Source organism: Fundulus heteroclitus, unplaced genomic scaffold, assembly GCF_011125445.2.
Source record: "Fundulus heteroclitus isolate FHET01 unplaced genomic scaffold, MU-UCD_Fhet_4.1 scaffold_48, whole genome shotgun sequence".
In the NCBI taxonomy this organism is placed as follows: Eukaryota; Metazoa; Chordata; class Actinopteri; order Cyprinodontiformes; family Fundulidae; genus Fundulus; species Fundulus heteroclitus.
Genome location: NW_023396901.1, coordinates 1,995,565 through 2,022,163, shown reverse-complemented (window position 1 = coordinate 2,022,163; position 26,599 = coordinate 1,995,565). Strand labels below are relative to the sequence as shown.

General features: G+C 41.6%; 2 protein-coding genes across 2 annotated transcripts; one reads left to right on the top strand and one right to left on the bottom strand.

The window, feature by feature from the left end:
• Positions 1-276: 276 nt before the first annotated feature.
• mapk3 (mitogen-activated protein kinase 3) lies at positions 277-16,390 on the bottom strand. Its single transcript, XM_012882243.3, has 9 exons — positions 15,726-16,390; positions 12,627-12,809; positions 10,117-10,306; positions 6,221-6,337; positions 6,022-6,136; positions 5,802-5,933; positions 3,696-3,805; positions 1,703-1,832; positions 277-1,153 (listed from the first exon to the last, which is right to left on the bottom strand). The coding sequence occupies exons 1-8, from the start codon at positions 16,193-16,195 to the stop codon at positions 1,713-1,715; spliced, it is 1,437 nt and encodes a 478-aa protein (XP_012737697.2). The 5' UTR covers positions 16,196-16,390; the 3' UTR covers positions 277-1,153; positions 1,703-1,712.
• A 74-nt stretch (positions 16,391-16,464) lies between these two features.
• nudt9 (nudix (nucleoside diphosphate linked moiety X)-type motif 9) lies at positions 16,465-24,020 on the top strand. The gene is made up of 8 exons (XM_012882245.3): positions 16,465-16,995; positions 17,142-17,432; positions 18,183-18,272; positions 18,553-18,639; positions 20,006-20,117; positions 21,536-21,682; positions 23,059-23,143; positions 23,230-24,020. The coding sequence occupies exons 1-8, from the start codon at positions 16,880-16,882 to the stop codon at positions 23,373-23,375; spliced, it is 1,074 nt and encodes a 357-aa protein (XP_012737699.2). The 5' UTR covers positions 16,465-16,879; the 3' UTR covers positions 23,376-24,020.
• Positions 24,021-26,599: the final 2,579 nt, after the last annotated feature.

Genomic DNA, 26,599 nt, shown 5'->3' with positions numbered 1-26,599 from the left:
TCACGGCGCTGTAACACAACAACAGGAAAAAAAAAAAGAAGGGCTTAGAAGTTACAGTCATGCATGTCCAAGTGGGTTGGGTTTCTGTGCTGCGCGAGTTCTTGCTCATAAACTGGGTGCAGCTTGAAAGCAGTGCAACAAGAAAACGAGGAGTCCTCGTCAGGAAACGACGGAGAAACTCATCCGTCCTGGGGGGAGAAAAAAAAAAAAAAAAAAAAAAAAAAAAAAAGAAGGACTTTGGTATCACAGCTGCAACATTTTCATAAGCCTGCAGGCTTTCTTTGTCTCGTTTCATCCAATATGCGTCGTGCTGTAAATCCGTGTGTTTTAGGAGCCTTCGGTGTGTGTGCTTGGTCTCGGGGCGAAGTTGTGCATCAATTTTTGTCCTTGGATTCCCTTCGCCGCTTTGGTCAGTTTTCAGGAATGCGTGCGTTCATCGGGGGGGTTTTCACACAGAAAAAGGAGAAAGGGTAAAGAAATCCTGCCAACATGCTACTAAAACCATCAAATCATAGTCTAAAAAAGAAAAAAGAAAGAAAACACACAAAAAGTGACTCAAATACACACAAGCTTGAACCGAACACACGTTTACAGACGAAAAACCGACGGCCACGTTTAAGAAAAATAACTAGAAAAGCCACTATATTCTGTATGTACATGCACACACCCAGTTAGCGCCCCTATCCTCGTTCTTTAAGCCCTCAAACGTTCCACGCTGTAACTCGTTCACATACATCAGGAGAGTTATGGAGTTGGTTAATACAGTAGTTATGGCGTATAGATGGCAGGGGAGCTCAGAGACATCAGCAACCTGACAAAGGGGGGGGGAGTTACTGTAGAAAGTGCCAGACAAGCCAGAACAGTAGAAAGGGGCATAAAAAGGGAAAAATAATAATATGTGAGGTGAGTGATGAGTCTAACGTGGACAAAACCAAGACTACACCCCCGCTCGGTAACAGCAATTCATTCTTATACTTAGCTCTGTCTTGCAGTAGAAATGCAAAGGGTAAAGCAGGTAGAAGGTTTATATTTTGCCGTTGTCACTTTTTGTCGGTTTCTTGAGGATGCACTTTTCTTTTCTTTTGTTTTAGCATATCGTTCAAGAGTCTTCTGGCTCCAAGCCTCGCTGTGGCTTTTTAATAGCTTGTTAAAACTAAGAAAGGAAGAAAGAAACAGAAAGGGGAAAAAAATTAAAAATTCACAATCCAGAACATCAAGACTTGTATTGGATATTTAAGTTCACGCGTACCTTCATCCGACCTGAGACATTAGTCCATTTTAAATGTTTTTTTTTCTCCTCACTTTACGTTCAAACCTTACAGTAGCTCAATAATCTATTCAGTTAACAGGCAGAGAAACTTCTCCTTTTAGAAAATATTCAAACGCACGCTAATCGTAACGTTAATACAGTTGAGCATTGTGCTATCATGTTTGGAAACACAGCAGATATTTGGGAGTTTTCTATGTTCGGATTGGGCCATACTAACAAACTAACAGCTGTGTTTATACCCAGATTTACTAATAAGGCGACTTCTGAAAATAATTGTTTGCAGTGGATTTCATTAAGGGGTATCAGAGTAAAGGAAGGTGGACAGAAATGACTTAAAAAAGTAAAATTTTCACATCTGTGGATGTTTGATTCAGTGAGGCTACAGGCTGATTTCAGACTGAATCTAGGCCTACCGTCCCAAACGCGCCGTACCTGTTGTCTCTCAGCTGATCTGGGTGATCGTCTGGAAACGAGCCGTTTCTTCAAAGATCATTTCCTTCAGCTTCTCCTTGGGAAGATCATCCAGTTCTGTTCTGAAATCGAACGGCTCCTCTGCTGTGGGCTGACAACAGAAACACACAGAACACGATTAAAGACGGGACCTGAAGAGTCTGACTGGTTTATAATTGACAGAATGGCCGCTACTGGCTTCAATGACAGCATTATCATATTAAATCCTTTGTTCGGTACAGGATTTAAATTTTATGTCAAAGTAGAGGACATTTCGGCAAAAATACAAACCACGAAACAATGGACTCAGTATAAAAAGGAGAACAATTGTTGCAACATTTCATTAACCTTTCATAAGCAGATCTGCTGATCAAACTAAATACTCAATGCACAGCTAAGAGGCTTCCCCTGACAAAGCAGAACAGCTTACAATAAATATTGCAGCATAGCTTAAAGACCAAAAAAAACAAGACCAAAAAAAAAAAACTTTTCCGACCGAACCTTTGGAATCACGGCTCTCTAAAATGGACATTTGCTGGCCTATGTGGTCAACGGTGACCACATAGGCTTGAACCACAGAGGTAAACAGCAGAAAGAACATTATTTTCTTCCTTTCTAGCAGAAACGTCCCAAGTGGGTGTGTGGGCGCTTACTGGAACACACAGAAACGGCACAGAGTGAACACTCCTTTCTCCAAAGATCTTCATTGTGGGAAGAATAAGCGAGCATCGTGACAGCAAAAAGGTACAAAAAAAAAAAAAAAACGTTTAAAAAAAGTGCAGAATTTTCTTCACACCCACCAAAAGCAGTCTTTGCCTGCTTTACCTGTTTTTTTTTTTGTTTTTTTTTTTGGGGGGGGGGGGGGGGTGTTGATGGGGACTTATTGTGGATATATTGTTGATGCTGTCCTGATAATGATTACACTAATAAGACTATTTACAGCTTTTTCAGGCAACTATGGGGCTATAATTGACATGGAGTTACAGCCACACAAACACAAATACTGTCCTTAAAAAATACACCTTATAATTTACATTTTAAATATTAAAACAAAATTGGAAGTTCGTTTCATCAGGACACTAGTTAGATAAAGAAGGATATGCAGATTGGGTTAAAGTAAATTGAAATGCAACCCACCCCCATTGTTTGAGTGAAATGAAGGCAACAGATTTGCATTTGTAACTTCCTCTCCAGCTACACTACATGTGCCGCCAGTCTAAAGAGAATTTTAAGGGCATAAAAAGATGTTATGAGAAAACTAAAACCACCTTCTGAGTGGATAAAAAATATTGACTTTTTTGTATATAAATAAAGCACTTTAGCTGCTTCCCTTCACTGTCTCTGACACCATAGAAGCAGGTGATTTTGGTGTGTGAGTTTATCCATTCAAAAGAGCTAACCTCAGTGTAACAATGTTGATCTCAACTGGAACATAAATTGAAACATGCTACTAGGAATTTTGAATTTTGAACAGAGAGCGTTTGCCACCAACGACATGCTTTTAAACTCCTCTGTAGCGTGCCGGTTTGTTAGGCCTCCAAACTCCTGACTCACTCCCCTCAGTGTACAAACCACCACAGAGATCTTTAAGATATGAACTAATGTTAAAGCCTGAGACTTTACTATCACTACTTTCATTTTGAACGGTCATCAGCTAAAGCACTGATGCCCTTTCACTAATCAAGCTGCTCCGCACATTGACGTCCTCACAGTTTGGCAACCTGCAACTTTCTTGACTTCTGACATGGAAATGAACCCAACCATCAAAAGTTGCAAAGCTGAAACACAAGTGAAAACAAAATGTTGCACAAAAATATAAATAAATCAGTAGAATATGCCCTTTAAAACAACATAGTGAAATTATTCCCCCTGTGCAGTTCCAGAGCAAGCACGACTCCTTCAATAGACTGCACAGCAGTTTAAACACCAATACAAAGTCGCTTCACTAAACTCTAGTCATAAGGTGTGTTTTTACCTCATCGGAGGGATCATAGTACTGCTCCAGGTAAGGATGACTCAGGGCGTCTTCCACAGTGATGCGCTTGTTGGGGTTAAATGTCAACATGAGACCCAGGAGACTTAAGGCTTCACACAGGGGAAAAAAAAAAAAAAAAAGATTTATCGTTAACCATTATCGACCATGCAACAAATGTTTAAAGTGTGGGGTTTCTACACAAAAAACATGAATTCAATGGAAAGCATTTAGTTGTCAGACGTTTCCTTCTTCCATCTTACAAAAGATAAAAAAAAAACCTAACAAGGCTCAGTAGATGCAGTTTTTGTCCATCGATTTGACATCAAATTACAGTTTATCTTTGATTTGAACACTGGACCCGTCTCTGTGTTGGCTTTGGACTTCCTGATAGATGCACATTAGGAAATTAAAAAAGGTATTATTCAACTTTTTGGATCCCACAATATGCATAGCCCAAAAACTGCTTTTTTTGTAACCTGTGCAAATGGCATAAAGAGACAAATATACTATATATATATATATATATATATATATATATATATATATATATATATATATATAGTATATATATATATATATATATATATATATATATATATATATATATATATATATATATATATATATATATATATATATATATATATATATAATTAGACCATCGTTTATATCAAGATGATATGTCGTATTAAAAATGAAATTATGTATGTAGGTTATTTTTCAGCTATTTCGTATTGTTATCTACAGCTGTTGGTTGAAACGTGCCTGTAAGACATGTGGGATTAAGATTTGATTCAGAGATGCCTTTTTGTAATTACTTTATGAAAAGAAAAGCCTATTGAGATAAATATCGTATATCAGCATTCAGCCTAAAAATATAGGGGTAATTTTTTTGCTCCACGTCGCCCAGCTCTAATATTTAGTGTACAGTCAAAGTGTTCAGATAACATTTTCCTACTACTCTCCAATCTTGTATTTTTTTGCTGATATTTCATCATTTCACTTCATGTTCTGCCATTTCTCTCCATAGTAGTAACATCTGGCCTGATGTTCTGTTTAGCTGTGATCCTGGAGGGAGAAATCAGCTGAGCTACTGCTGCCAACTTCTCATTCTCCTTCTTTAAACGGTGGCTTGGCCCTGCCTATTAGTGTTTAGTCTTGTTTCTCTCCTAGACAGCTTTTGGCTGAGCTTTTACTACAACTAAATGCATGTATTCCCTTCCATCCTCTAAAACTGGCTCAGTGCTAATCTGCTTAGTTGTGTTTCTCACCTAGATATAACCACTAAAGAAGCTAGTGCTGCCATTACTCTTGTCCTTTTCTCTCATAGAAAGTACTCCTGGATCAGACCTTTAGTGTTCTTTTTGTATGTATACTCCATCTTCTCTAACACCTACTCAGTTGTGGCAGATGGCCGTTCACACAGAGCCTGGTTCGGCTGGAGGTTTCTTCCAGTTAAAGGGGAGTTTTCCTCTCTACTGTCACCATATGCGTGCGACTGTCCACTGTGGCTACACGCTTTCAGGAGGTGTTAATGCTGCAAGTCAATGTCTTGATGCAACCCACTGGGTTCCCTTAAATAGAGAACTAACCGATCCGTCTGTACGATTCGACTGAATGGACTTTGTAAAGTACCTTGAAATGACCTGTTGTGAATTGCCACTTCATAAATGAACAGAATAAATACATGTCACAGATTTAAAGGAGGAGGAGGGGAGGTGAAAGGGTCATCATAGGACAAAACTGCTGCATAACTTTCCGCCTCACAATTTTTTGTTTTACTGCAGTAAATTAATCTTTTTGGCTAATCCATTTATTTATAAATGTTGCAAGGTCCCAGAGGAAACCTTTCATTTTGCGGTAAACTTTGCGTTTCTAGCAGAGAAATTTCTTTGGTTTTTATGGACGTGTTTGAAATCCATAAGTTAACCGTTTGACATTATTCTTTATCATACAAATTAACCTTCCATGCACGAAGAATGTCTTCTCTGCAGTGTAACAAACATTTTTCTGCCTTTAAACGAGCTGTGGCTACATTACTGTGATGTATTTTTGCTTTTCGAACGTTACATGATATTTTCTAAATGACGTTTTTTTTTTTTTTACCTTTTGGATCTGCCTTGTGAAAGAGTCTCTCCCAGGGAATCCTGGGTTTCTCTGGCAGGGACTGAAGGTAGTTACGAGCCTTTATGTTAATGATGCAGTTCAGATCTTCTTGAGATGGTGAGCCAAGTACGCCTGCACACACAGAAGAGGCTCAGTATGGCTGCCTATTTGGGTTTATTCCCCTCATGGCTGTAGGGGGGAAAAAAAATTCAAGTCTCACCCAATATGTGGTTTAGTTGGTCCAAATAGTGTTTCCCAGGGAAGATGGGCTTGTTGGTCAACATCTCAGCCAGAATGCAGCCCACTGACCACATGTCGATAGACTTTGAGTAGCCCTGAGAAAATCAAACCTGTGCAGTTGAATTTTATGAACACGCCAATCAAATACCAAAACCCGTAAGAGTGAGTAAGACCCGTACCTTTGAGTTGAGCATGATTTCTGGGGCTCTGTACCAACGCGTGGCTACGTACTCAGTGAGGAAACCGGTGTGGTCGTGCACTGGATCGGCTATCCGTGCCAGGCCGAAGTCACAGATCTGAGAAAGAAACAAGAGCACGCCACAGGATAAAAATCCCACGCTCCAGCCAGAGGACCCACAATCCAGAGCCTCCACTTCTCAGGTTCCTGTTTTATGAGAAAAGGCTGCCCTGTAATGTAAAAGTCTTATAAATTATATAATATGCAGGTAATCCGGCTACATTTAAGCAGGATAATGTGCTGTGCTGAGAAGGAACAGGGCTTAACGGGAGGCCGGCAGCTTGCTAGGCACGGTCCCAACACTCGCATTTCCACCCTTGTGCCCCTCACATGCGTGTTCCTGCTGAGGGTGTGAGCGCGTAGTGAGCCCAGATTCTCCAGAGTGGCATTTCCCTCCACCCCCTTTGCGCGCACAATCCACACTTTGGTGATGAGGGCTTCATTGAAGTGCATTACACACAATTCATCGCTGCATGTGACATTTTGAGCCACAAGGTGTAAATATTTAATCTAATAAGACCTAAGATCATACCACCACCTAAGATAAAATGACAAATCAATAATGTTTGTTTCTTAAAACAAATTTGGAATTTATTTTTACTTATAAAACTGAAATTACGTTAAACAGTAGCAGCTGGTTTAATTTTATTCCATCTGCTTTGTTGAATTTGTTTGATATATTTGCACTCTAAAATGTCTGAAAGCACAGAGTAATGTTTTGCACGTCTATTTAATGACTTGGTCTTTATCTGAAAGTCCGTTTCTGAACAAATAAGCAACCAGTTTCCTGAGTGCGATGTTGATTTTTTTTTAACCTCAAAAGCAGCTGTTGATGAAGTTGTAAAAAATACAATTAAGAAATAGATATGAAAAATATCAAATGCCTTTTGTTTGCTTGCTTGTTTACTGTAAGAAAAATCACTGTCACATCAAGGTGCTATCATTAATTAAAGGCACAGATCTGTTTTTTAGTCATTTTATATTTATTTTGGGTATATGAAAATATTTTCCATTCATCCTGCTTGCCGGGACTTTGATGCAATCAACTGGGTTCCCTTATATAGGACATTTTTTGACCAATCTGTATAATTTGATTGAATTTGACTTTGGAAAGCGCCTTGAGATGACATGTTTCATGAATTGGCGCTATATAAATAAAATTGAATTGATTTCTCATGTGTCAATACATGTTCTGCCCACTCCTCTCAAATTTCAGTTCCTGCAATTTATTCCCCTCAAAATGATTGCTTGTTGCAGTCTTAATCCTTTGTAGCAGTAAAAATTGCACAACTGGTGACGGTCATGCTTGCACCTTTGTGTCATAGTTATGACACAAAGGCGCTAGTTGATGACATAACTCAGTGTCCCTATTGTCCTGTTTGGTTTTTTTTGGACGCTTGTAACCTGCGTACTCAGACCCTTAAGTGCACTTCCACCAGATTCACACTTCATAGAAGTGCGTAGGGTTTAGTGTGAGTATTGGGACAGGGCACAAGTCATAATCAAAGCATTTCTATTAAAGATGCAATCCAGAACATTTATTCCAACTCACCTCTGTTTGCTCTGCATATGTATTTTTAAATGTTTATGCACATTTTGGCCAGTAAAACAAGATCACAAATGTATACCTTCACTATTGCATTAGTTTTAACTTTGCCAAAAAAGCTGCTTTGAAATGTGCTGCCTTTGTTCTCCATTCCTCAACTAATCCAGGGATTGCTGGTTGGCTGCCCACTGTTCACAAGACCACTCTGAGGACTACACCACAAACCCTGAGGGTCCATTTCAAGCACATGAGAAGAACATGACTGAGATGAGGCCTTTAATTTAGTCTTGCATTAATCAAACTGAGCATCCCCTAGGATGCCATTCACCTTTTGCCTTGCACAAGTCTTAACACCTCTTGAACCTTTTACATGCTTTCTGGCGCTACAATCATGAACTTCAATTAATTTTATGTAACAAAACAACTTAAGTATTGCGTAATTGTCAAGTGGAAGGATAAAGATGTTTGCTTGTCAAGAAAAATCCTAAAGGTGTGGCAGGAATTTGTATTTGACTCCAATTGCAGTGATACCCTAAATAAATTGGAGTGCAGCAGACTGAAGTTGAAGAAATCATGTGACTAGGAGCCATTATCAAGGTATCCGTCTCGTCTTTTTTTAGTGATTAAAAATGGCGGTCAGTGATCTGACATAAACACTTGAGGGGGGAAGATGAAAGCCTATCCAGTGTGTGCGGCAGAGTTGAAAAGATGTTTAGAAATGAGTTTAATTTATGTGTGACTGAGAACTAACGTTGGACATCACTTCACATGGCAATGTCGCAGTGAACCATGGTGGTGAGGATGGCAGCATCATCCTGTGGGGATGATATTCTTCAGTCAATTAAGAGCTGATGGAGAGGTGGACAAAGCTATAAACAGGGCTATCCCGTTAGTAGCTGCGAAAAAACTTGAGACTGGCGTGGAAGTTGATACAAAACATTCAGCCAGAGCTGCAATGAAAAAAAGCTTAGATCAAAACATATCAAAGTCCAGACCTAAAGCCAATTGAGAATCTGTTCATGGATGCTTTCCCTTCATTCTGAGTTTCAGTGTCCAGATGAGCAAAGCTGATCGAGACTCATCTGAAAAGACTTGCAAAGTCTCATTAAAGCCAACTGCGAATGTGCAAGACCGTTTTACCTGCTACCTTCCGCTCTTCAGGGGGATCGTGTGAAAAAAAAAAAAAATTCCCAAATCCACTCTGGTCTTATTTATTCTGCTGAGTCCTTCCGCTTCTTCTCATAAACACGAATGCGGTTCGCTTCTTGTGACTCTCAGCCATGTCTAAAGTCTACGTTGAAAGCAGCGGAGCTACAAAGGCTAATTGCTAAGCTAACTGCTAACCTAGCCGCTAAGCTAACCGGATACGTAAACACTAGAGGTGCACGTGCGCAGCCAGCAAGCGGAAACTCTGAAGGAACGAGCGCGCACACTGGCGTCACATGACCAGGTCAGAATGATTGACATGTGGGACGACCAATAGATAAGGCGATACCCCCAGAACCTGAGAACCTCTTTTTTGTGAATACATGCTGTATTAACTCCTTTTAGGATGGAAGGACGATTTTACCCAGTATAACAAATAGTGTTTCTGAACAGGATTACTAACCATAGTATTAAACTGTGTTTTTGAATCAACGATTCGAGACATTTAACAGGCAAGCCCTTTGTCATTAACAAAACAAAACCTAAAAGAATGTGAAAACTTTTACAAGGCAGGTTCCATTTGCTGTAATTTCAAAGACACGTCATCATTTTATGAACAAAAGCCGTGGATGGAAACTGTCTGAACAGGTCGGTTTCTGCTAAAAACTACAAAAAACTTTACGACTGAAGAGAAAAATGAAACCCGAAAATTTCCCCCCCCCTCCTAACCCTTGAAACTATAGCCCGTTTAAAAACAGCATCCCACCAAGAGTTAAACTCATCAGGCAGGGTGCAGCTGTACCATGAACATTTACATGTAAAGCAGAGCACAATCAAACTGGGGAAAGCAAATTCAGCCGTTGGCTACAAGTCTATGAGGAACTGAGGCCTCCTCAATGACAAACTCCCATCAGAGAAGCAAAAAAAAAATATTTTAAATGCCAGAATATCTTCATCATCACCTGCAGGGTCTTCTATTGTTACTTGGACTGGGCCTGACTAAATTACGCAGTGCTCTGTGTTACTCTATCAAAGGCTGTAGTGACAGAATGTGAAGAAGTTCAAGGCGCTTTCAGTAGGTGAAATCAAATTGTTTTTTTTGTGTTTTTTTTTTTTTTTTATTGACACGAAAAGCACAGGCTCACCTTGAGGTCGCAGGTGGTGTTGATGAGGAGGTTGGAGGGCTTGAGGTCCCGGTGCAACACGTTGGCGGAGTGAATGTACTTGAGACCCCTCAGGATCTGGTAGAGGAAGTAGCACACGTGGTCGTTGCTCAGCCTCTGGGTCTTCAGCAGCTTGTACAGGTCCGTCTCCATCAGAGTCTGCACGATGTAGCTGGGCAGACGCCACGGGTCAAGGCAAACCAGGCAGCCTTTTCCTGACACTGAACAACCGGGAGGTTCTCCTTTCACAACAAAGTTTGATATCGTCTCACTTTAGACCAACTACTTCTATTTTAGTTCTCTTAATGAAGACACTGAAAGTGCAACACGTCGGGCTGTTAGACAATGTGAAACATGTGTTGCAACGACCGTGTTCCTCTAATCATACGCTGGTAAGACAGGAAAAAAAAAAGTAACCGCAAAAACTAGACAGAAAGAACGCTTTGCACCAACGTACAGGTTATGTAGAACTTTCCATGCAAAAGTTCCAGTTTTCAACATTAAAACCTGATATAAAATCATGTCCAAAACCGTATTCCAACATGTTCCTCCAGTATGCTTGAGAGCTATGGGCATTGATTTAAAAAAAAAAAAAAAAAAAAAACTAGACAAAGGGCTGCAGGATACATTGCAGACCAATCGCTACAACATTACTGTATGCAATAGTAAAAGCGAATCATATAGGTACCCTACTTTGTAACCAGGTGCACCTTGCTCCACTGAAACCGTGTAATTGACATCTCAGTCCTAAATTAGACCCACAGCCAGTAGAGACCTGGTGTGGTGAGCTACAGTGAATAAGATCAGAACAAATGACCCAAAAAAATAATTAAATAAAGCATATGAAGCATTAAAGTGACCTTATTATAAAACCAATTATATAAATACTTCTCAAACTAAAGACTGGCTTTTTTTTCAGTGTTATGTGATACTACTGTGAGAATGGGTCGGTTTATTTTAGTGCTTTTTACAAATCTTTACCCAAAGTGCCGATAAGTGTGTCCAGCGCTGTCCGTGAGGAACGACTCTGCTAGTTCTCTCACTGGACATGCTCAAAAACCAACGGCCACCAGCGAGGGAGGAGCTCTCCTTTGGAAAACACCTTACTAGTGATGAGGTACCACAGCAACCAGGGAGGATAGATATCAACTGCAACTGTTGGCAGTAACACAACCATTGTGTTAAAAAGCAACCAAATTGCTGATAAGCACCATATCTGTTGATCTCGGCCGATCAAACGGCGTCGGTCCTCGTTTTTGCTCATCTACAGGGTGGCAGCACGGCGCAGCTGAACCGACTGGGAGCAGGAATGAAAGGACTCAGACATTCTTGCCATTTTTCTGGAAACAATGAAGCTTTTCTGAAAAGGGAAATTGGATGAGCGGATTCTCAGTGACAGCAGCCCGCTGGCGGGCCGTGCCCACACAGCACCAGGGCCTGATGGGAACCAGGGAAAAACCACTGAAGCAGCTTAACCACAACCAGCGATCTAACTTTGGGTTCATGCAAAAGGCATAAATTTGGCCAGGTTGTGTATTTTTGAATGTTTGTTTTTACCCTTTGGACAAAAACAAAAGAGCAATCTACTGTATGTCGTTTTAGCAACTTTTCGTCCGGGTGACTTTCATTCAAATTCCTTTTTTGAATCTACTCCAATTAAAATTTTTATTTTAGTACATCTACATGTTTACATATCTGGCATGGAAAGTAAACTTTTGTTTATTAATCAGAATCGGTGTTAAGCAGATTATTGTCACTTCGGCCTGGATAATGACCTCAACTTTGCAAAAATGGACTATGTAACTATTTTTTCTGTGCCCTCCATTAAAACGTTGCTTTTCAGTTACGTATTTGGTAACTTGGACGGACTTGAACTGACCACAACAGAACCAGATCTTAGTGAACACTTCTGCACAGTCTAATAAACGACCAGCAATCGACCCCACTCGATGAGTCATTTCTAATCAATATAAATCCTAACAGAGCCCATTTTAAAATCAGCTTCCTGGAAAAGCGCTCTTAAAGTGCTACGGGATCGGAGGGCGGCTGGAAAATCCCGACTAACCGCCAGATCAACAACCGGTCCGTCCCGTTCGACCTCATCAGACGAGCGGGGACTCGGATTAGTCCAGATCATTTCAGATTTGTACTCGGGTAAAAAAAGACGCAGCCGAATCCTCCAAGCCACGCGCTGCAGAAAACGAAACAACGCGGGCCTGCTGCAATAAAGCGGAGGAGCGCGGGGGTCTCAGCCCAACTCCACTGCAGGTTATTAAAAGTGACAAGACCAGATATTAAAAACTAACACTGAGGGCCACAAACAAACAAAAACAATTAATAATAAAAAAAAAAAGACACCAAGGGAGACACTTTTAAGACTCCCCTGCACCCAGCTGAAAGTTTCCCTTCAGTTTACCACGAAAACGAGAAAATCTGCACGACATTCGGCTCATTAGGGTGAATTAAAGGCCCAGCGAGGGACGGCAGGATACACATCTCTCATGTTTTCCATCTGCTGCGCCCTGATGATGTCATTGATCCCGATGATGTTCTCGTGGTTGAAGCGCAGCAGGATCTTGATCTCTCGCAGCGTGCGCTGGCAGTACGTCTGGTGCTCGAACGGGCTGATTTTCTTGATGGCTACCCGCTGGTGGGTCCAGTTGTCCAAAGCTGCGCTGCATGTGGGAAAGGAGGGAGAAAAAAAAAACAGCGTCATGTTACACGCCGCACCACTTAACACACACACACACACGCAGAACGTCTGCATCCGGACCGCGGAAGATGCGAGATGCAGGCACACTCAGAAGCAGCGAGTTCTCTCCTAGGAGGGCGTAAAGAGCTGCAAATGCAGGTCTGGAAGGTGTGGAGTGCAAGGAAGGTGACATGCCGTGACAGTCTGAGCTTTATCTACGTGCTACTTCCTTTGTTGGGGTTATCGAAGTTGGTGTTTTGCATGACACTTTGCAAGAGACCAGATGTTGCAACGCAGCTCTGCTGCTGCTGGAAACGTCCAACTGCACAACACGCGGCAGAAAAGCCGCGCGTGTTCCCTCAGGGGATGAAATGCGGCGACACGGACAAACGCAGATGGACGCCAGGGATGCACCGATCAGCTATGAAATATATTGCATTAAAGTTATGTTTTTTATTTTTTAAGTGCCACAGGTTCTGTGATCAGCGACTGAAGAAAAAAAAACAACAACCTCTTTCCCCCTATTCATTAAGTACGTCACCGTAAAGAACTCCCTTCCTCTTCTGTCTATAAATGCGTCATCAAACAGCACGCAGTTAGCCAGACTCATAAAAAATAAACTAAAAGGTTAGGAGCATGCATCCGATGCTAAAAAGGGAATAAAAAAAACCAAAGATCCACGTTAGTCGAACACGGAAAAAGAAAGAAAGATTAAAAACAAAACAAATCTGAGGAATGTCCCTTTTTTTTAGCACCTGACCCGCTAATCTCCACCCAATCAAGGGGAAATTGGCTGATCTGGGTCTAGTCAAAGCACCTACTCTTGGTTTTAGGTCAGCAGAGACGCACAAATCAGTCATCGCGAGGAGCCAATTTCCCCTTGACTGGCAGATACTATTGTGTATAAAAGCAGAGCAATGCATTTGAGTTGTCCCCCATTTGTTAAACCTATTAATTAAGCCATTAGAAGAAAAGAAATGAGGTTTTTTTGTATTCAACCATACTGGAGGGAAGTAACTAATGCAATATGTCAGATGATGGGAGGGAAATTGGACTACTCTTTAATTACTTTGTATCTGAGTAAAATACCAGAATCGGTCCCTCACAAACACAAATACCTGCTAAAGATCCTTTTGGCATGTTGTAAAAAGGCTATAACCCGAAGATGGCTCCAAACAGACCCCCCAACATTACACCAGAGGAGTGGGATTGTGAAAGAAATCTATTGTATGGAGAGACTGACTTTTATTTTAAGGCTGGAACTGGAGAAATGTGTTGAAGGCTGGGAAAAAATGGATTATGTATGATTATGTATGTAAGCCTGGAATAGTATGACACTGTACCTTGATGTCTGGAAAACAATGAGCTATTACACCCATGAATATGTTAGTTCCCCCCCCCCCCCTTTCTTCCTGTTCAAAATTCTAAATCTAAACTAAAAAGTTATAAAATAAAAAAAATAAACTGTGCTTGTAGTCTTTCATAAGATGTTGTTTCGGGGTCTTCTACAGTCCTGTGAGGCAGGCACTAATGACAAATTATATTTTTGTTACTTTGGGATTCTAAACTCAAATAAAAATTGTCCTAAACTATTTTAATGATGTTTGTAATGCAACTTAATTGTTTTGCAAAATGCAATAATCTACTTCTTTTTATCCTACTATACTTTTTTAAATACAAAATGAATTACAAGTATTGACAAAAAGAAAATAGTTACTTGGAATTTTAGATACTTTTACTTGTCCTCGTATAAACTATTTCAAACCTAATATGCAAATGTAGCACAGATGACAAATGTTATATTGACAAAGATTAGCTTTGGTAGTTTGCGGGAAGCTGCAGTTTAGACATTCAAATTTGTGTCCAAAAATTAGATTTGGGAAAACCTCTGAAACTGCTACCATTAAATCGACAAAGAAATGTTTTTTCCCCCCCCAGGAAATTTAAATTAAATCGCAGATTAAAGTTGTTCGGAAAATAATTTCAAACATTATTGTTGCTTTTATTTTATTTCCCATCCTTCCTGTTCAAAATCTAAAATAAAAAAGTTAGAAAAAAATAATAAGAATAGAAAAATAATAATAAAGAAATTTTAAATAAAGTGAAACATAAGAAATGAAAATAAAGAAATTAATAATAACAAAGAAATAATAACAAAGAAATAATAATAATAATAATAATAATAATAATAATAATAATAATAATAATAATAAAAGAATTTAAAAATAATAATAAAGACATGAAAAATAATAAAGAAATTATGGCGCAAATTGGTACCAGCCAGGGAAAAAAAAGGAGGCAGATCAGTGAAATGTTTTTGTTTCCTTGCAGGTGAACCAAACCAACAGGTTGGTGTTGTCGTTTGCTGCAGGCGCGCTCTCCTCACCGACATCACGTAAACAAAAAAGTGACAGCGACGGTAAACTAAACGTCGAGCCGTGAACGGGAACCCACTGCCCGTCCTATCGTGTTCCGGTCAGCGACGACTTTTGACGCCGACCTCAGCGGGAGCAGCAGCGGCTCCACGCCGCAGCTCGGAAAGGCCTCGCCACAAACTAATGGGTCCTTCCCCGGGTTATTACGCTGCTGCTGCTGCTTCTTCCTGCAGACTGGCTGCCTAATCGGCGACGAGAAACCAAGCTTGAGAACCGGGGGTCCAAATTGGCGCACAAGCACGTCCTGCGCAATCACCCCCCCCCCCCCCAGCCCCGTTTCCTGCAGGGCTTATCATCGCAGCCCCGCCTGTAGCCGCTCAGCTAACCCGTTAACCAGCAGCTCCGGGCCGCCGCAAACTTACGCCGCGTTTTATCATGATTAAAGAGCCGAAAAGACGCGCCGTTTCCAGGTGCCCGGTGGGACGGGAAGCGCCAGACGCGAGCTAGCACGCAGCACCACTCACCACACCATCCCGTACGCCCCCTCGCCGATGTAAGCCAGGTTCGTGTAGCGGGGTCCGACGTCAAATATCTGGCCCTTCACCGTCTCCACTTGAGCTTTGGGCAGCCGAGGCGGCGGCGCTACCTCCTCCGTCATGGGTTCGGTCGCAGCGCCGAGAGAAGAGGCGGCGGCGGCGGCAGAGCGAGCGATAACGCCCGGGCCGGGGGCGGCTGCCTCCTCCGGTTTGGATACGGTCATGGGGATGGGTTCAGGTGTAGCTACCGCGCCGGGGCGGGGACCAGAAGCAGGGGCGAGAACACGGCCGGCGTCCGGGACAACACCGGCACCGAGAACAGAACCGGGGTCGGGGTCGGGTCCAGGACCAGGGTCAGAGCCGGGGACCGGGTCAGAGCCAGGGCCGGAGGCAGCGGCAATATCAGCGCACTCGGAGTCCTCGGCCTCGACAGGCACGTCGCTGCACGGATCCGCCATTCTTCTCCACAAACCGCTCCCGCTCTCTTTTCGGGGTGTTTCCTTCCGAGGTGGTGCCGCTGCTTTCAGTGGGGGCTTTTCCGTGGCTGAGCTCCGGGGCGGATGGTTTCTGCTGGGGGATCGGAGCAAACCGACCAGCGAGGGAGACGTTGCGCTGCTGCTCCTTACTACCAGCAACGTAAATGGATTTGGTGCGCGAGCGCGAGTCGCTCTCAGCGCTGAGCGTAAATGCGCGTGCGAAACTACGCCATCGTACAGGTGCGCTGGATATGTTTACAGGGCTGCATTGTTGGGGCGGGGCACGATCAGCCCGAAAGAGAACAAAACAAGCGCAGCTACAGCCACCAGTAGGAGCGTCGGTGAGAGGACGCAAACGTCGCTGTGCTGTAGAAGCGATACGTCTGCGCGTCCGCCATATTTGGAGTGGCAACTCTGCTGTTATTTTTTTTTAGTAGAGGCGCTAAAAATGCTTTCATTCTAATAAACAAGTTATGTTTACAGTATTTGTTTTAGTACTTATAAGTGTGACCACAGATGAAAACAGCAACAGCAACATTCATTATCTTCAGTCAGATAAATAAGGATGGAAATATGTTGTACGTCGTGAACGTCTTTTCCTACGTGACCGCACAAGGCGGTTCACTTCCTGGTTGCGGCGTAATGTGTGGGGTGTGTAGATGAGCGATGAATATTGGTCAAGGAATGCTGCTTCCGCCTGCGGGACGACACTGGATGGGCGCGATTCGCTTGGCGATCACTCTGCTGGGACTCCCGTTCACCACCTGCACCCCTGGAGCAAGGTGTGAGCATATGTAAACATTAGCATTATCTTTCGGTGTTAAGGTAACATTGTAAATAGAAAGTAGATTCGTAAGCTTCGTGTTGCCCAATGATTGAGAACAGAAATAATAGTTATAATCTCTGGCACTTTTACTGTCCTCTTCAGACCTGTGGTACTTCGTTCATCCCATCCTCTCACCAGAACCAGTAAACACATCAAACCTGCTATTTGTGGGGGTTATTGTAGGCTTTACACCTCCACTATCGGGACAATGCCCTCCTCAGCTGCCTCTCATGTAAAGTCCAGATGTCCCCAGTATCCTGAGTCCACCGTCAATCGGTTTCCTGTCCCTGATGACAAGGTGAACTGGAATCAGAACTGGCCCCAGTATAACCCAGTCAGCTACACTGCTCCAGCTGTTTTAAAGAAGCCATCCTGGGCTGATCCTGAGATTGGGTGAGCAATGCTATTATGCTATTTGATATCTGGATAATTTGATCACATATAGGTTATGAGGGTAGATTTCTCAACCCACTTAAAGTTTTTACACGTAGTCACATCAGAACGTCACGATTAAATGCACGTTCACTGGGATTTCATGTGATAGATTGAAAAAAACCTGAGCATAATTTTATAATTTTTGAGGTGTAATAAAATTGATACATTACAATAAATTACTGAAAAGTGTTGTATTGATTTGGGTTTGGCTAGGTCATAATTACACATGATTACGCTCCGATGTAAACCATTCTATTGTAGTTCTGCCACCACGTTTAGGGACATTGTCCTGCTGGAAAGTGGACCTCCAAGCTCAGGTCTTTAGTAGCCTCTAATGGATTTTCTTCCAGGGCTACTCTGTATTTAGCTCTGTATCCATCTTCACATCGACTCTGACCCGGTTTCCTGTCTCCAGAGCATGGTGACCTTTGTTCACTTGGTAATGGACTTCAGAATACAGATGGGTGTACATGATTTCATTTAGGGGCATTAGAGTTGAGGAAACACCACATTTTTAGATTTTTATTTATTAAACAACACATTTTTTCCCCCAATCTTGAGCTTGGTCTATCACATAAAATTCCAATAAAGTATGTTAATGTTTGTGGCTGTGGCTGTAATGTGAGAAAAGGGGTAAAAGTTCAAGGAGTGTGAATACTTTTCCAATGTATTCATATAATTTCTGTGCACCGTTTGCTTGTCCTGCAGTTCTTTCTCTCCTAAGTTCAACACCGTGGATGGAACTGTGGACAGGACGAGCTTTGAAGGAAGCTACAGAGTGGAAAATGGAAAGCCATTGTAAGTTAAATAGTATTGCATTATTTTAAACATTTCCCTGAGATCTGGTAAATGGCCTCGCCGTGTGTGTGCAGCTGGTTTGTGCCGTACAGAGGTGCAACATAAAACACAAAAGCAAAACCTAATGAATCTTTAATATTAATGCACAACAACATTTGGACGAGTGCTTGTTTTTCTGAGCGGAGGACTGCCAATCCGCTTTGTGCTCTTTACCGAAGTGTTGTTCAGTTTGCACCAGAAATCCCTGTTTTCGGCACTGATGGTTTCTAACTCTCCCTAGAAATCCTTTTGGACGCACCGGTTTGACTGGAAGGGGTTTGCTTGGACGATGGGGGCCCAATCATGCCGCTGATCCCATTGTCACAAGGTGACATTTATTTACTCACTAACTAACATTTGGATTATTATCATTATATATTAAAAGAGAGAAATCTAACAATCAACAAATTAAAATGGTTTCCTTTTCTTTGTTACGCATGTACCGAAGAAATTTCCGAGCATCCATAAATTGCATGAACATCATCTTAATTTAGGTCTTTTATTGACGTGTTCTTTTCCAGGGTGGATCATCGGCCCTTAGCAAGTTGCTGAGAACTCCATAAGGGTTATATAGCCATTAACAAGCTTCTGGCATATTTCATTTCAGAAATGTCACAACTCATTGGAATGGGTTAGTTTCCTGGGATGGACCTGGCTTTTAAGCGCAGTCCGCAGACATTTGTGGCGGTTGAGGTCGGGCTCATTAAAGGGACTTAGTGTTAGTTGGCTTTATCCAATCCAAAACCAGTTTTGCTGCGCGTTTGCCATCATTCTCTGGTTTGAGGACTAAGTGGTGTCCAGATTTTCAATAAAACTTTATTTATTTAGCACAAATTCATCATACATGTCATCTCAAGGCACTTTCCAAAGTCAAAGTTAATTAGATTATACGGATTGGATCAATTTATACAGATTGGATCAGATTACACAGATTGGTCATAAAGCTTCCTGAAGGAAACGCAGCAGATTGCATCAAGACTTGACAAGCAGCATTCACCCCTCATGAAAGAGGGTAGAGCCACAGGGAGAGTCGTCTGCATTGTCCCTGCCTTTGCAGCAATCCCTCATACTGAGCAAGCATGAAGCGACAGTAGAGAGGAAAACTCCCCATTAACGGGAAGGAAAACCTCCTGCAGAACCAGGCTCAGTATGAACGGTCATCTGCCTCGACCGACTGGGGGTTAGAGAAAACATACCAGAGACACAAAAAGAAAGACAAAAAACACAGAAGCAAACATTGATCCAGTAATCTTTTCTACATTAGATGATAAGAGCGGGTGATTTGATTTCAGCCATTTGACCCAAAACTCCTCACCTTGGCAAACAGGATATGAGTTAGGATGTTCAAGGTAAAATAAGATGCCCTTAATTGTAATTTTAAACCAGCTCCACCCCTTCTGTCAAGAGGAGTGCTTGAATGTCCAGGCAGAATGATTCCAGACGTTTGCTGATTTCTCTGCAACTTCAAAGGTCATTTGTCCGACTATTAGCAAAGGTGTTTGAATATTTTTGAGACTGTACATGGGGATTTTGACCTGTGTGGATCCATTCAAATATAGGAATCCAGTTCCTATTTTGCAGCCATGTGTCGCCATGTATGCCCACGATAATTGTATGTAAACTTCTGGCCATCACTGTAGGTGATTGTTTTCTCTTAACACACTGATGACCTGACGTATGACTCTGTGAGGCAGATGGAAGGTGGATGCCAGTGGAGCCAAGATTATTCACTCCGCCTCCAAGAAGCCCATCCTACAGTTTGTGTCCATCAAGAGGAAAGACTGCGGGGAATGGGCCATTCCAGGGGTGGGTTATGTCCAATGATTCTTTTTCATTTAGTGTGTCCTGCTGTTTTGCATCGTGTTTTCGCTGTATTTCCCAGCTTTCGCTTCCAGAGATTCTCAGGGATGCCGTGGAAAAATCCATATGTCTTTGTTTGGAGGGGTTTAGAGTATCCAAAATCCCTATGGAGATTGTTTTTTTTCTCATCAATAATCCCCCTCCAACTGTGATAGTTTAAAGTGTAACTCACCCCCATGTAAAAGCAAAATTGATAAGAATTAATCAAAGCGGGTGGGGGTATGCAGGAAAGGGAGGGGAGGGGGCTGTGTACAGGATGGAGGGAAAGCAGCAGCTAGCTTGATTCGCCATGTTGAATCATGGAGTTGCGCTGGTAGTTACACCATGGTTCGGTCTTTTGAGTTGGAGAACCCCCCCCCCCCCCCCCCCCACCCCACCCCACCTCGTCATCAGAGCTTGAGAGAGTCATTGTGGAGCCCAGCGGGCCAGAGTCTTATCAGTTTGACTCGCTGGCTCAATCCGCTGACTCAGCAATGCCCGAAGTTGGTGCTGCTGAGGCAGTGGAGGTCAGGATCGGTCCAATTATATATTATCATATTTATTTCACGCTTTGTAATGTAGGCGGCATCACCGACAGCTTTGTGCATGTAAGATTAATATGCAAACAATGGTGGTTGATCTCCTCTCTGCTCTCTTCGCTCTGACTGCAGACGGGTTTCAGGACGAGGCAGCAGCCGTCTGCCTGTGAGACAGCGCTGAGGGAAGAAGGAAGGGGCTCACGACAGCACCTTCCCAGCTGCCTCAACACAAACTGCAGAACAATTGGTTGCTTTCACATAAATTCGCCAATAGCACTTAAAAAGTCGCTGGATTTGTTGCTAGTCGCTTTTCTTTTGAAGAAAGAAAGTTGCTGGTGGGGTCTGAAAAGTGCAACAGTGCTTGTTAAAGAGGTTAAGACATGGCTGTGTTGTTTTTTGTTTTTTTTTAAGACGGAGCAGTTTTTATACCCCACAGTGGCAGCGCTACTGATGTCAATTTTTTTTTTTACAAATTACGTCACAAAAACATTTGAACCAATAGCAATATTGAGTCAACATTCATTGCAACACCACCGTTTAAACCTAGGGTGTGCCACACTGACGACTTTAGACACAATAGCAGGATTTCAACAAATATGCACTAATTTGTCAAAATAGTGACCAGGACGTGTAGAGAGCTATGTTAACAGTTTATTGGCAAAAGAAAAGTTGATTTGGGGGTGAGTTACCCTTTAAGTGATCAAAAGTATGAATCAAATTTAGAATATTTCTGAATATTTGTGTTGTGTTTTTCACCGTTTAAAGTCTGACATAGAAAGCATTGAAGCCACTTTCTGCTTTTTAAGTCTGATCTGTCGAGACTCACGGGCACGCTGGTTTTGACAGGGGATGGTGGACCCAGGGGAAGAGGTTTCCCTCACGCTGCAGCGGGAGTTCTCTGAGGAGGCCCTGAATACGCTGTCGCTAAAGCAGTCGGAGAAAGACCAAATGCATAAACGCATCAAAACGCTCTTCAGTTCAACGGGGTTTCAGGTGAGCATCTGATTCAGATCAACGGCTTTACCGCACATTTCACACATCTGAATAGGGTATTGTTAAAGCTAACGCTGTAGTAGCTACGGTCTCCTCTAAAACTTCAGGACCTACTTCTGGAACTACAAATCCATACACAGTACGTTAGAAAACATTGCCACCAATTAAGACTTTTTTGATATATTTCATAAAATTAGAGCCATAAATTTCACTATCATTTATCAGGATTTTCTATGATAAACCAATAAAAAGGTTTATCATAGAAGGTAAAAGGAAATGGATCCATCTTGATCATTTTTTGTTCTCGACAAATAAAAATCTGAAAAAGTGCGGCATGCATTTCTGTTCAGCATATTCTGACTCCTGTAATAAAGATCCAGGGCAACAAATTGTCCTCAGAAATAAACTGAGTTAATTAAATCCAACTATGTGTAATTGAGTCTTAGTATCAATGCAGCTGTTCAGTGAAATAATCTGACTGGTCAGTAATGGCGTACTAGGAAGATGTTAAGGCAGAGTTAGAATACAAAATAGCATCTCTAGCTTAGGATTTCCTGCAAAAATCTGTCGAAATATGGCCGTGTACCTGATCGGCTGGGAAAGGAGAGCATTCATCGAAGAGTCAGCTGAGAGGTCTGGAGGAGCTGCATAGATCAACAGCTCAGGTAGGAGAATCTGCTGACAGGACAGGTGGAAAGGTGTCAACTAGGCCTGCATGATAACATGTTATTGTGATAGTACTGTTGGATATTGCTAAAACAATATCAGTTATATCTAACACTTATTTCCTTCATCACAATTTCCCGATCACTCTCTCCAATCAACCTGTGGCTGTGATATGTCACATATTTGGTATTGCGATGACAACTGCAATATCAGCAGGGCACATACATGGCAATTTTGGAAGAACACCCTTTTAAATCAAGCTAGAATGGCCCAGTCACAGTCCGGGTTTAAATCCGGTTGAGAATCTCTGCCAAGACTGTGGCAAGCCGTGGAAAGTGCTGTTCACCCTTCACCCTCCAGCTGTTCTTGAACTGCTTTGCACAGAAGAAAGGGCAAAAATAAAATTTCAGTCCAGATGTGCAAAGCTGAGAGAGACTTGACCAGATAAGACTTTACAAAGACAAGCCACACTTTTCAGATTTTTATAGGTTAAAGAATTTATGCACTGCTTCCATTTTATCTGTCATATAAAATCCATTGGTAATTGTGGGTTTAACATAACAAAATACAAATAAATTCAAGGGATCTGAACAGTTTTACAAGAAGCTGTAGGTCCAGTTACCAAACATGGATGCAAGGAAGCAGTTGGACGACACACAGACCTTTCTGGAGTATATATGAAATTCCTTCCTCCATCTGTCTCCTGTCAGGTCTACAAAGGCTATGTTGATGATCCAAGAAACACTGACAATGCCTGGATGGAGACGGTTGCTGTCAACTTTCATGACGAAGCAGGTAAACATCTACCTGTTTTATTTTTTGTTATTAAATCCAATTACCATGGGAGCACACACATCCTCCAAATAATCCTGTCATTGCAGGCAACAGTGTGAGCGCGCTGCCTCTGCAAGCCGGCGATGACGCAGGACAGGTCCAGTGGGTGGACGTGGACTCGTGCTTCGCCCTCTATGCGAGCCACTCCCACTTCCTGGAGCTGGTTGCCAGAGAGAGGAAGGCCCACTGGTAATCAGGAGACAAAAGGTCCTCTGATGTAAATGAGGCAAAGCAGAGGCTGAAGAGCACTTGTCCGTTTAGCAAGCATGACCCCTAATGGAAATGTTCCCCCTCTAATTTATTCATGATATTGTGAAATCATATTGGAAAACATAAGATGCATTTAGCCAGTTAGCATGACGATAAGAAAAAAAAAATAAGAAATAAAAAGGAAGTTTAACTTTAATCGGTGCATAAGGAGGATCTATGATGTTCATGTCCATCTATGACAAAGCTGTGGCCAGAGATTTCAGTGTATTTGATTTACATCAAACTGCCTTGCAAAGGATTTAAATTGAGACTCTCAAGAGTATTTTGCCATATTTACTTGATACTAAAACATTTCTGCATTGTGCCTTGTAAAAGTGTTTTTACCTCTTGAGCTTTTCCCCCTCACTGTGAAGTCGTAGGAAAAGGATACATCTAACTGTCCATTTTATTTAATTTTTATACCCGCTGACCTGTGCAGGTTTTCGGGTTATGTGACGCGTTAGTGTTAAAAGGTCTCAGATGTGAATGGGGAGCAGGTGTATTAAATTTGGTGTTACTGGAAACTCAACAAGTCATCATATGTCAAATAGGTCTCTGAGGATCTAAATTAAAGAATTGTTGCTCTAAACCAGGGGAGTCAAACTCATTTTGGTTTAGGGGCCGCATACAGCTTAATCTGATCTCAAGAGGGCCACACATGTAAACTCATTGCAAGATTAAATAGAACTAATAAAAGTGGACTTGTTGTTGATTTTTATATTAAATGAATTTCACTTTTACACAATATATTATGAATAACCTCAGTGTTTTTAAGAAAAGTATGTGCAATTTCAACAATACTTTTGCTAAGTTAAACATTTACTTGTGCATTATGCATAAGAACTGATCACAGTGATTGTACAATGTTGAAAAACATTTATTCAATTTTTTTGGAATTTAAAAACACTGTCCTGCATGACAAAATACATCAAACAGATAAAAATTAAGAAATTATTTAAAATCAATTTTCCACATCTGAAGCTCAGTGCTACCATTGCTGATTAAAACACAGCGCCCCTCGTGGACAATATAGGAACTGCAGATTTTCAATTTAACGAAGTACATGTTTTTTTCAATAATTGTTTCATCATTCTCTTCCTTTTATCTCCTCTTTCTTTCACCTTTTTTCTTCTTCTTGTTCTTCCTTTCCTCTCCTACTTTCCCATTGTAGTGTCCATACCATTGGAGATATATCCCGCATCATGAATCATAATAAAACTATTCACATTCATAAATCAAGCAGAGCACTATGGCAAAAGCTGTACTGCTCCACTTGTGAAAGTCAAATCTGATGAGCTCTTTTTGCCATTAAGACAACAATTCTTATTGCCACATTGCCAGACAGGACACTGGGGAAAAAAATTATCGTTGAATAATGATAATGCATTTAGCCACCGGGCCGGACCGCGGGTCGTATGTTTAACACCCCTGTTCTAAATAAAGATGGCCACAGTCATAAGAAGATTGCTGACACCATGAAGCTGAGCTACAGCACGGTGGCCATGGTCACACACAAGTCAAGACAAGTTCCACTCAGAAAATGTTTCACCGTAGTTGAGCATCCATACATGGAAAGTGGAGGAGGGGAAGAGGATTCTAATGGCAACCTTTGCAGCTCTGTTGAACTCCAGACCCAAGAGACTTAAGGCAGTGCTGGAAAATAATGGCGGCCGCACAAAACATTGACATTTTGGCACAATTCGGACATCTTCATCTAGGGCTCTACTCAATTTTGTTGCCAGGGCTTTAGACATTAGTGCCTGGGTTTTGATTTATTTTGAGGGGACACCAAATTTGCACTCTTATACAACCTGTTCACTGACTACAATGTATAAAAGTATCATATAATAAAATATCAACAAAAATGTGTCATAGTGTATAATTACCTCGCTTAGTTTATTATATAAGGTAAATATATTTTTCTTTATGAGCATTAAGTTGTATTAAAAAAATATCATACATAAAAAAAACTTCCATGTCTTCCTTAGACAATATGTTGTACTTCCACCTTTTGTAGAACAAGTCTTTAGAATATCGTTCTTTAAACTTTGCACATGCAGACTGACTTTTTTTTTTTGCCCATTCAGTTCAGTCTCAGTCAGATTGTGAACTGTTGCATTACATACTTGTCCGTTTGTGTATGTTTGGCCATGTTGCTGCAATGAATGGCCCCTTATGGGACTCTGATCCTGATTCAGACTCAATAGAGCATCTATAAATAGGAGTCTTTAAGTCTTGCCACAGATTTTCAGTTAGGTTCAGGTCTGGACTTTGACTGGACAACTTTAACACATGGAAATGCTTTGGTTTAAGTCCTTCTATTGTAACTTTGAATATGAGTTTAGTGTGGCTGTGCTGCTAGAAGGCAATAAACTCCAATCTGAAGTCAATGCAGCTTCTAACAGGTTTGCCATGTATTTAGCACTACCGCCATCTTGTTTTCAAGCTAGGGGTGGTGTGCTCATGGTTAGGTGCAGAGTTAAATAATTAAAAAAAAAACTTTATTGTACTCAACAGAATAAATTACACATGGACGTACTCTCTTTACTGGTTAGATTCTGAATGTAATTGGCCACAGTTTTATTTAGGGGAGTTGAGTGCATTCTCATGCCACATTGAGATTTTTATTAGTGAAAAATAACACAATTATGATTATGAAATTGGTATTTGTAACAAATCAATGAAATATTCCCCGTGACCCCATGAGGGACTAAGCGGGTTAGAAAATGGATGGATGGATGGATAATGAAATATTCAAGAAGTATGAATACTTTTAAAATCCACGGTACCTGCATGCTCAAGGATCAGAAGGAAGTCTGTATCTTGAGCAAAGCAACCACAGGTTTGTGGAGACAATGCTAGGCAGCAAAAGGCAAAGAGCAGTCGGTCAAGTGCAGAACACCAGCAATGGATGACTAAATGGGATGCACATCAAAAGGAAAGTGACCATACTTGCTCTGCTCCACATTACTAAAGCACCCTGATGTCTGCGAGGGAGCTCTTCCAGACTCTAGCTGGATGACTGAGCTGTTTCCACGCGCTGACAGAGGATGATCCCCCAGACCATTTGTCACTCGACAGCCCGCTTTTACAAATGCTCACATCGGCTCATGCCATCTCGCCGCATGAGGTCATCGGAGCAGCGATGGGAAAAAAAAAAAATCAGAA

What these genes read in the sequence shown, in the direction of transcription:
- mapk3 (XM_012882243.3), bottom strand. Translation starts at nt 16,195, where the DNA reads ATGGCGGATCCGTGCAGCGACGTGCCTGTCGAGGCCGAGGACTCCGAG. An exon ending in ACACCACCTGCGACCTCAAG is followed by an intron (nt 6,338 to 10,116) that starts GTGAGCCTGTGC and finishes TTTCTTTCTCAG; the next exon opens with ATCTGTGACTTCGGCCTGGC. An exon ending in CCAACTAAACCACATATTGG is followed by an intron (nt 5,934 to 6,021) that starts GTGAGACTTGAA and finishes CTGTGTGTGCAG; the next exon opens with GCGTACTTGGCTCACCATCT.
- nudt9 (XM_012882245.3), top strand. Translation starts at nt 16,880, where the DNA reads ATGAATATTGGTCAAGGAATGCTGCTTCCGCCTGCGGGACGACACTGG. An exon ending in GGGAATGGGCCATTCCAGGG is followed by an intron (nt 20,118 to 21,535) that starts GTGGGTTATGTC and finishes TGGTTTTGACAG; the next exon opens with GGGATGGTGGACCCAGGGGA. An exon ending in CAACTTTCATGACGAAGCAG is followed by an intron (nt 23,144 to 23,229) that starts GTAAACATCTAC and finishes CTGTCATTGCAG; the next exon opens with GCAACAGTGTGAGCGCGCTG.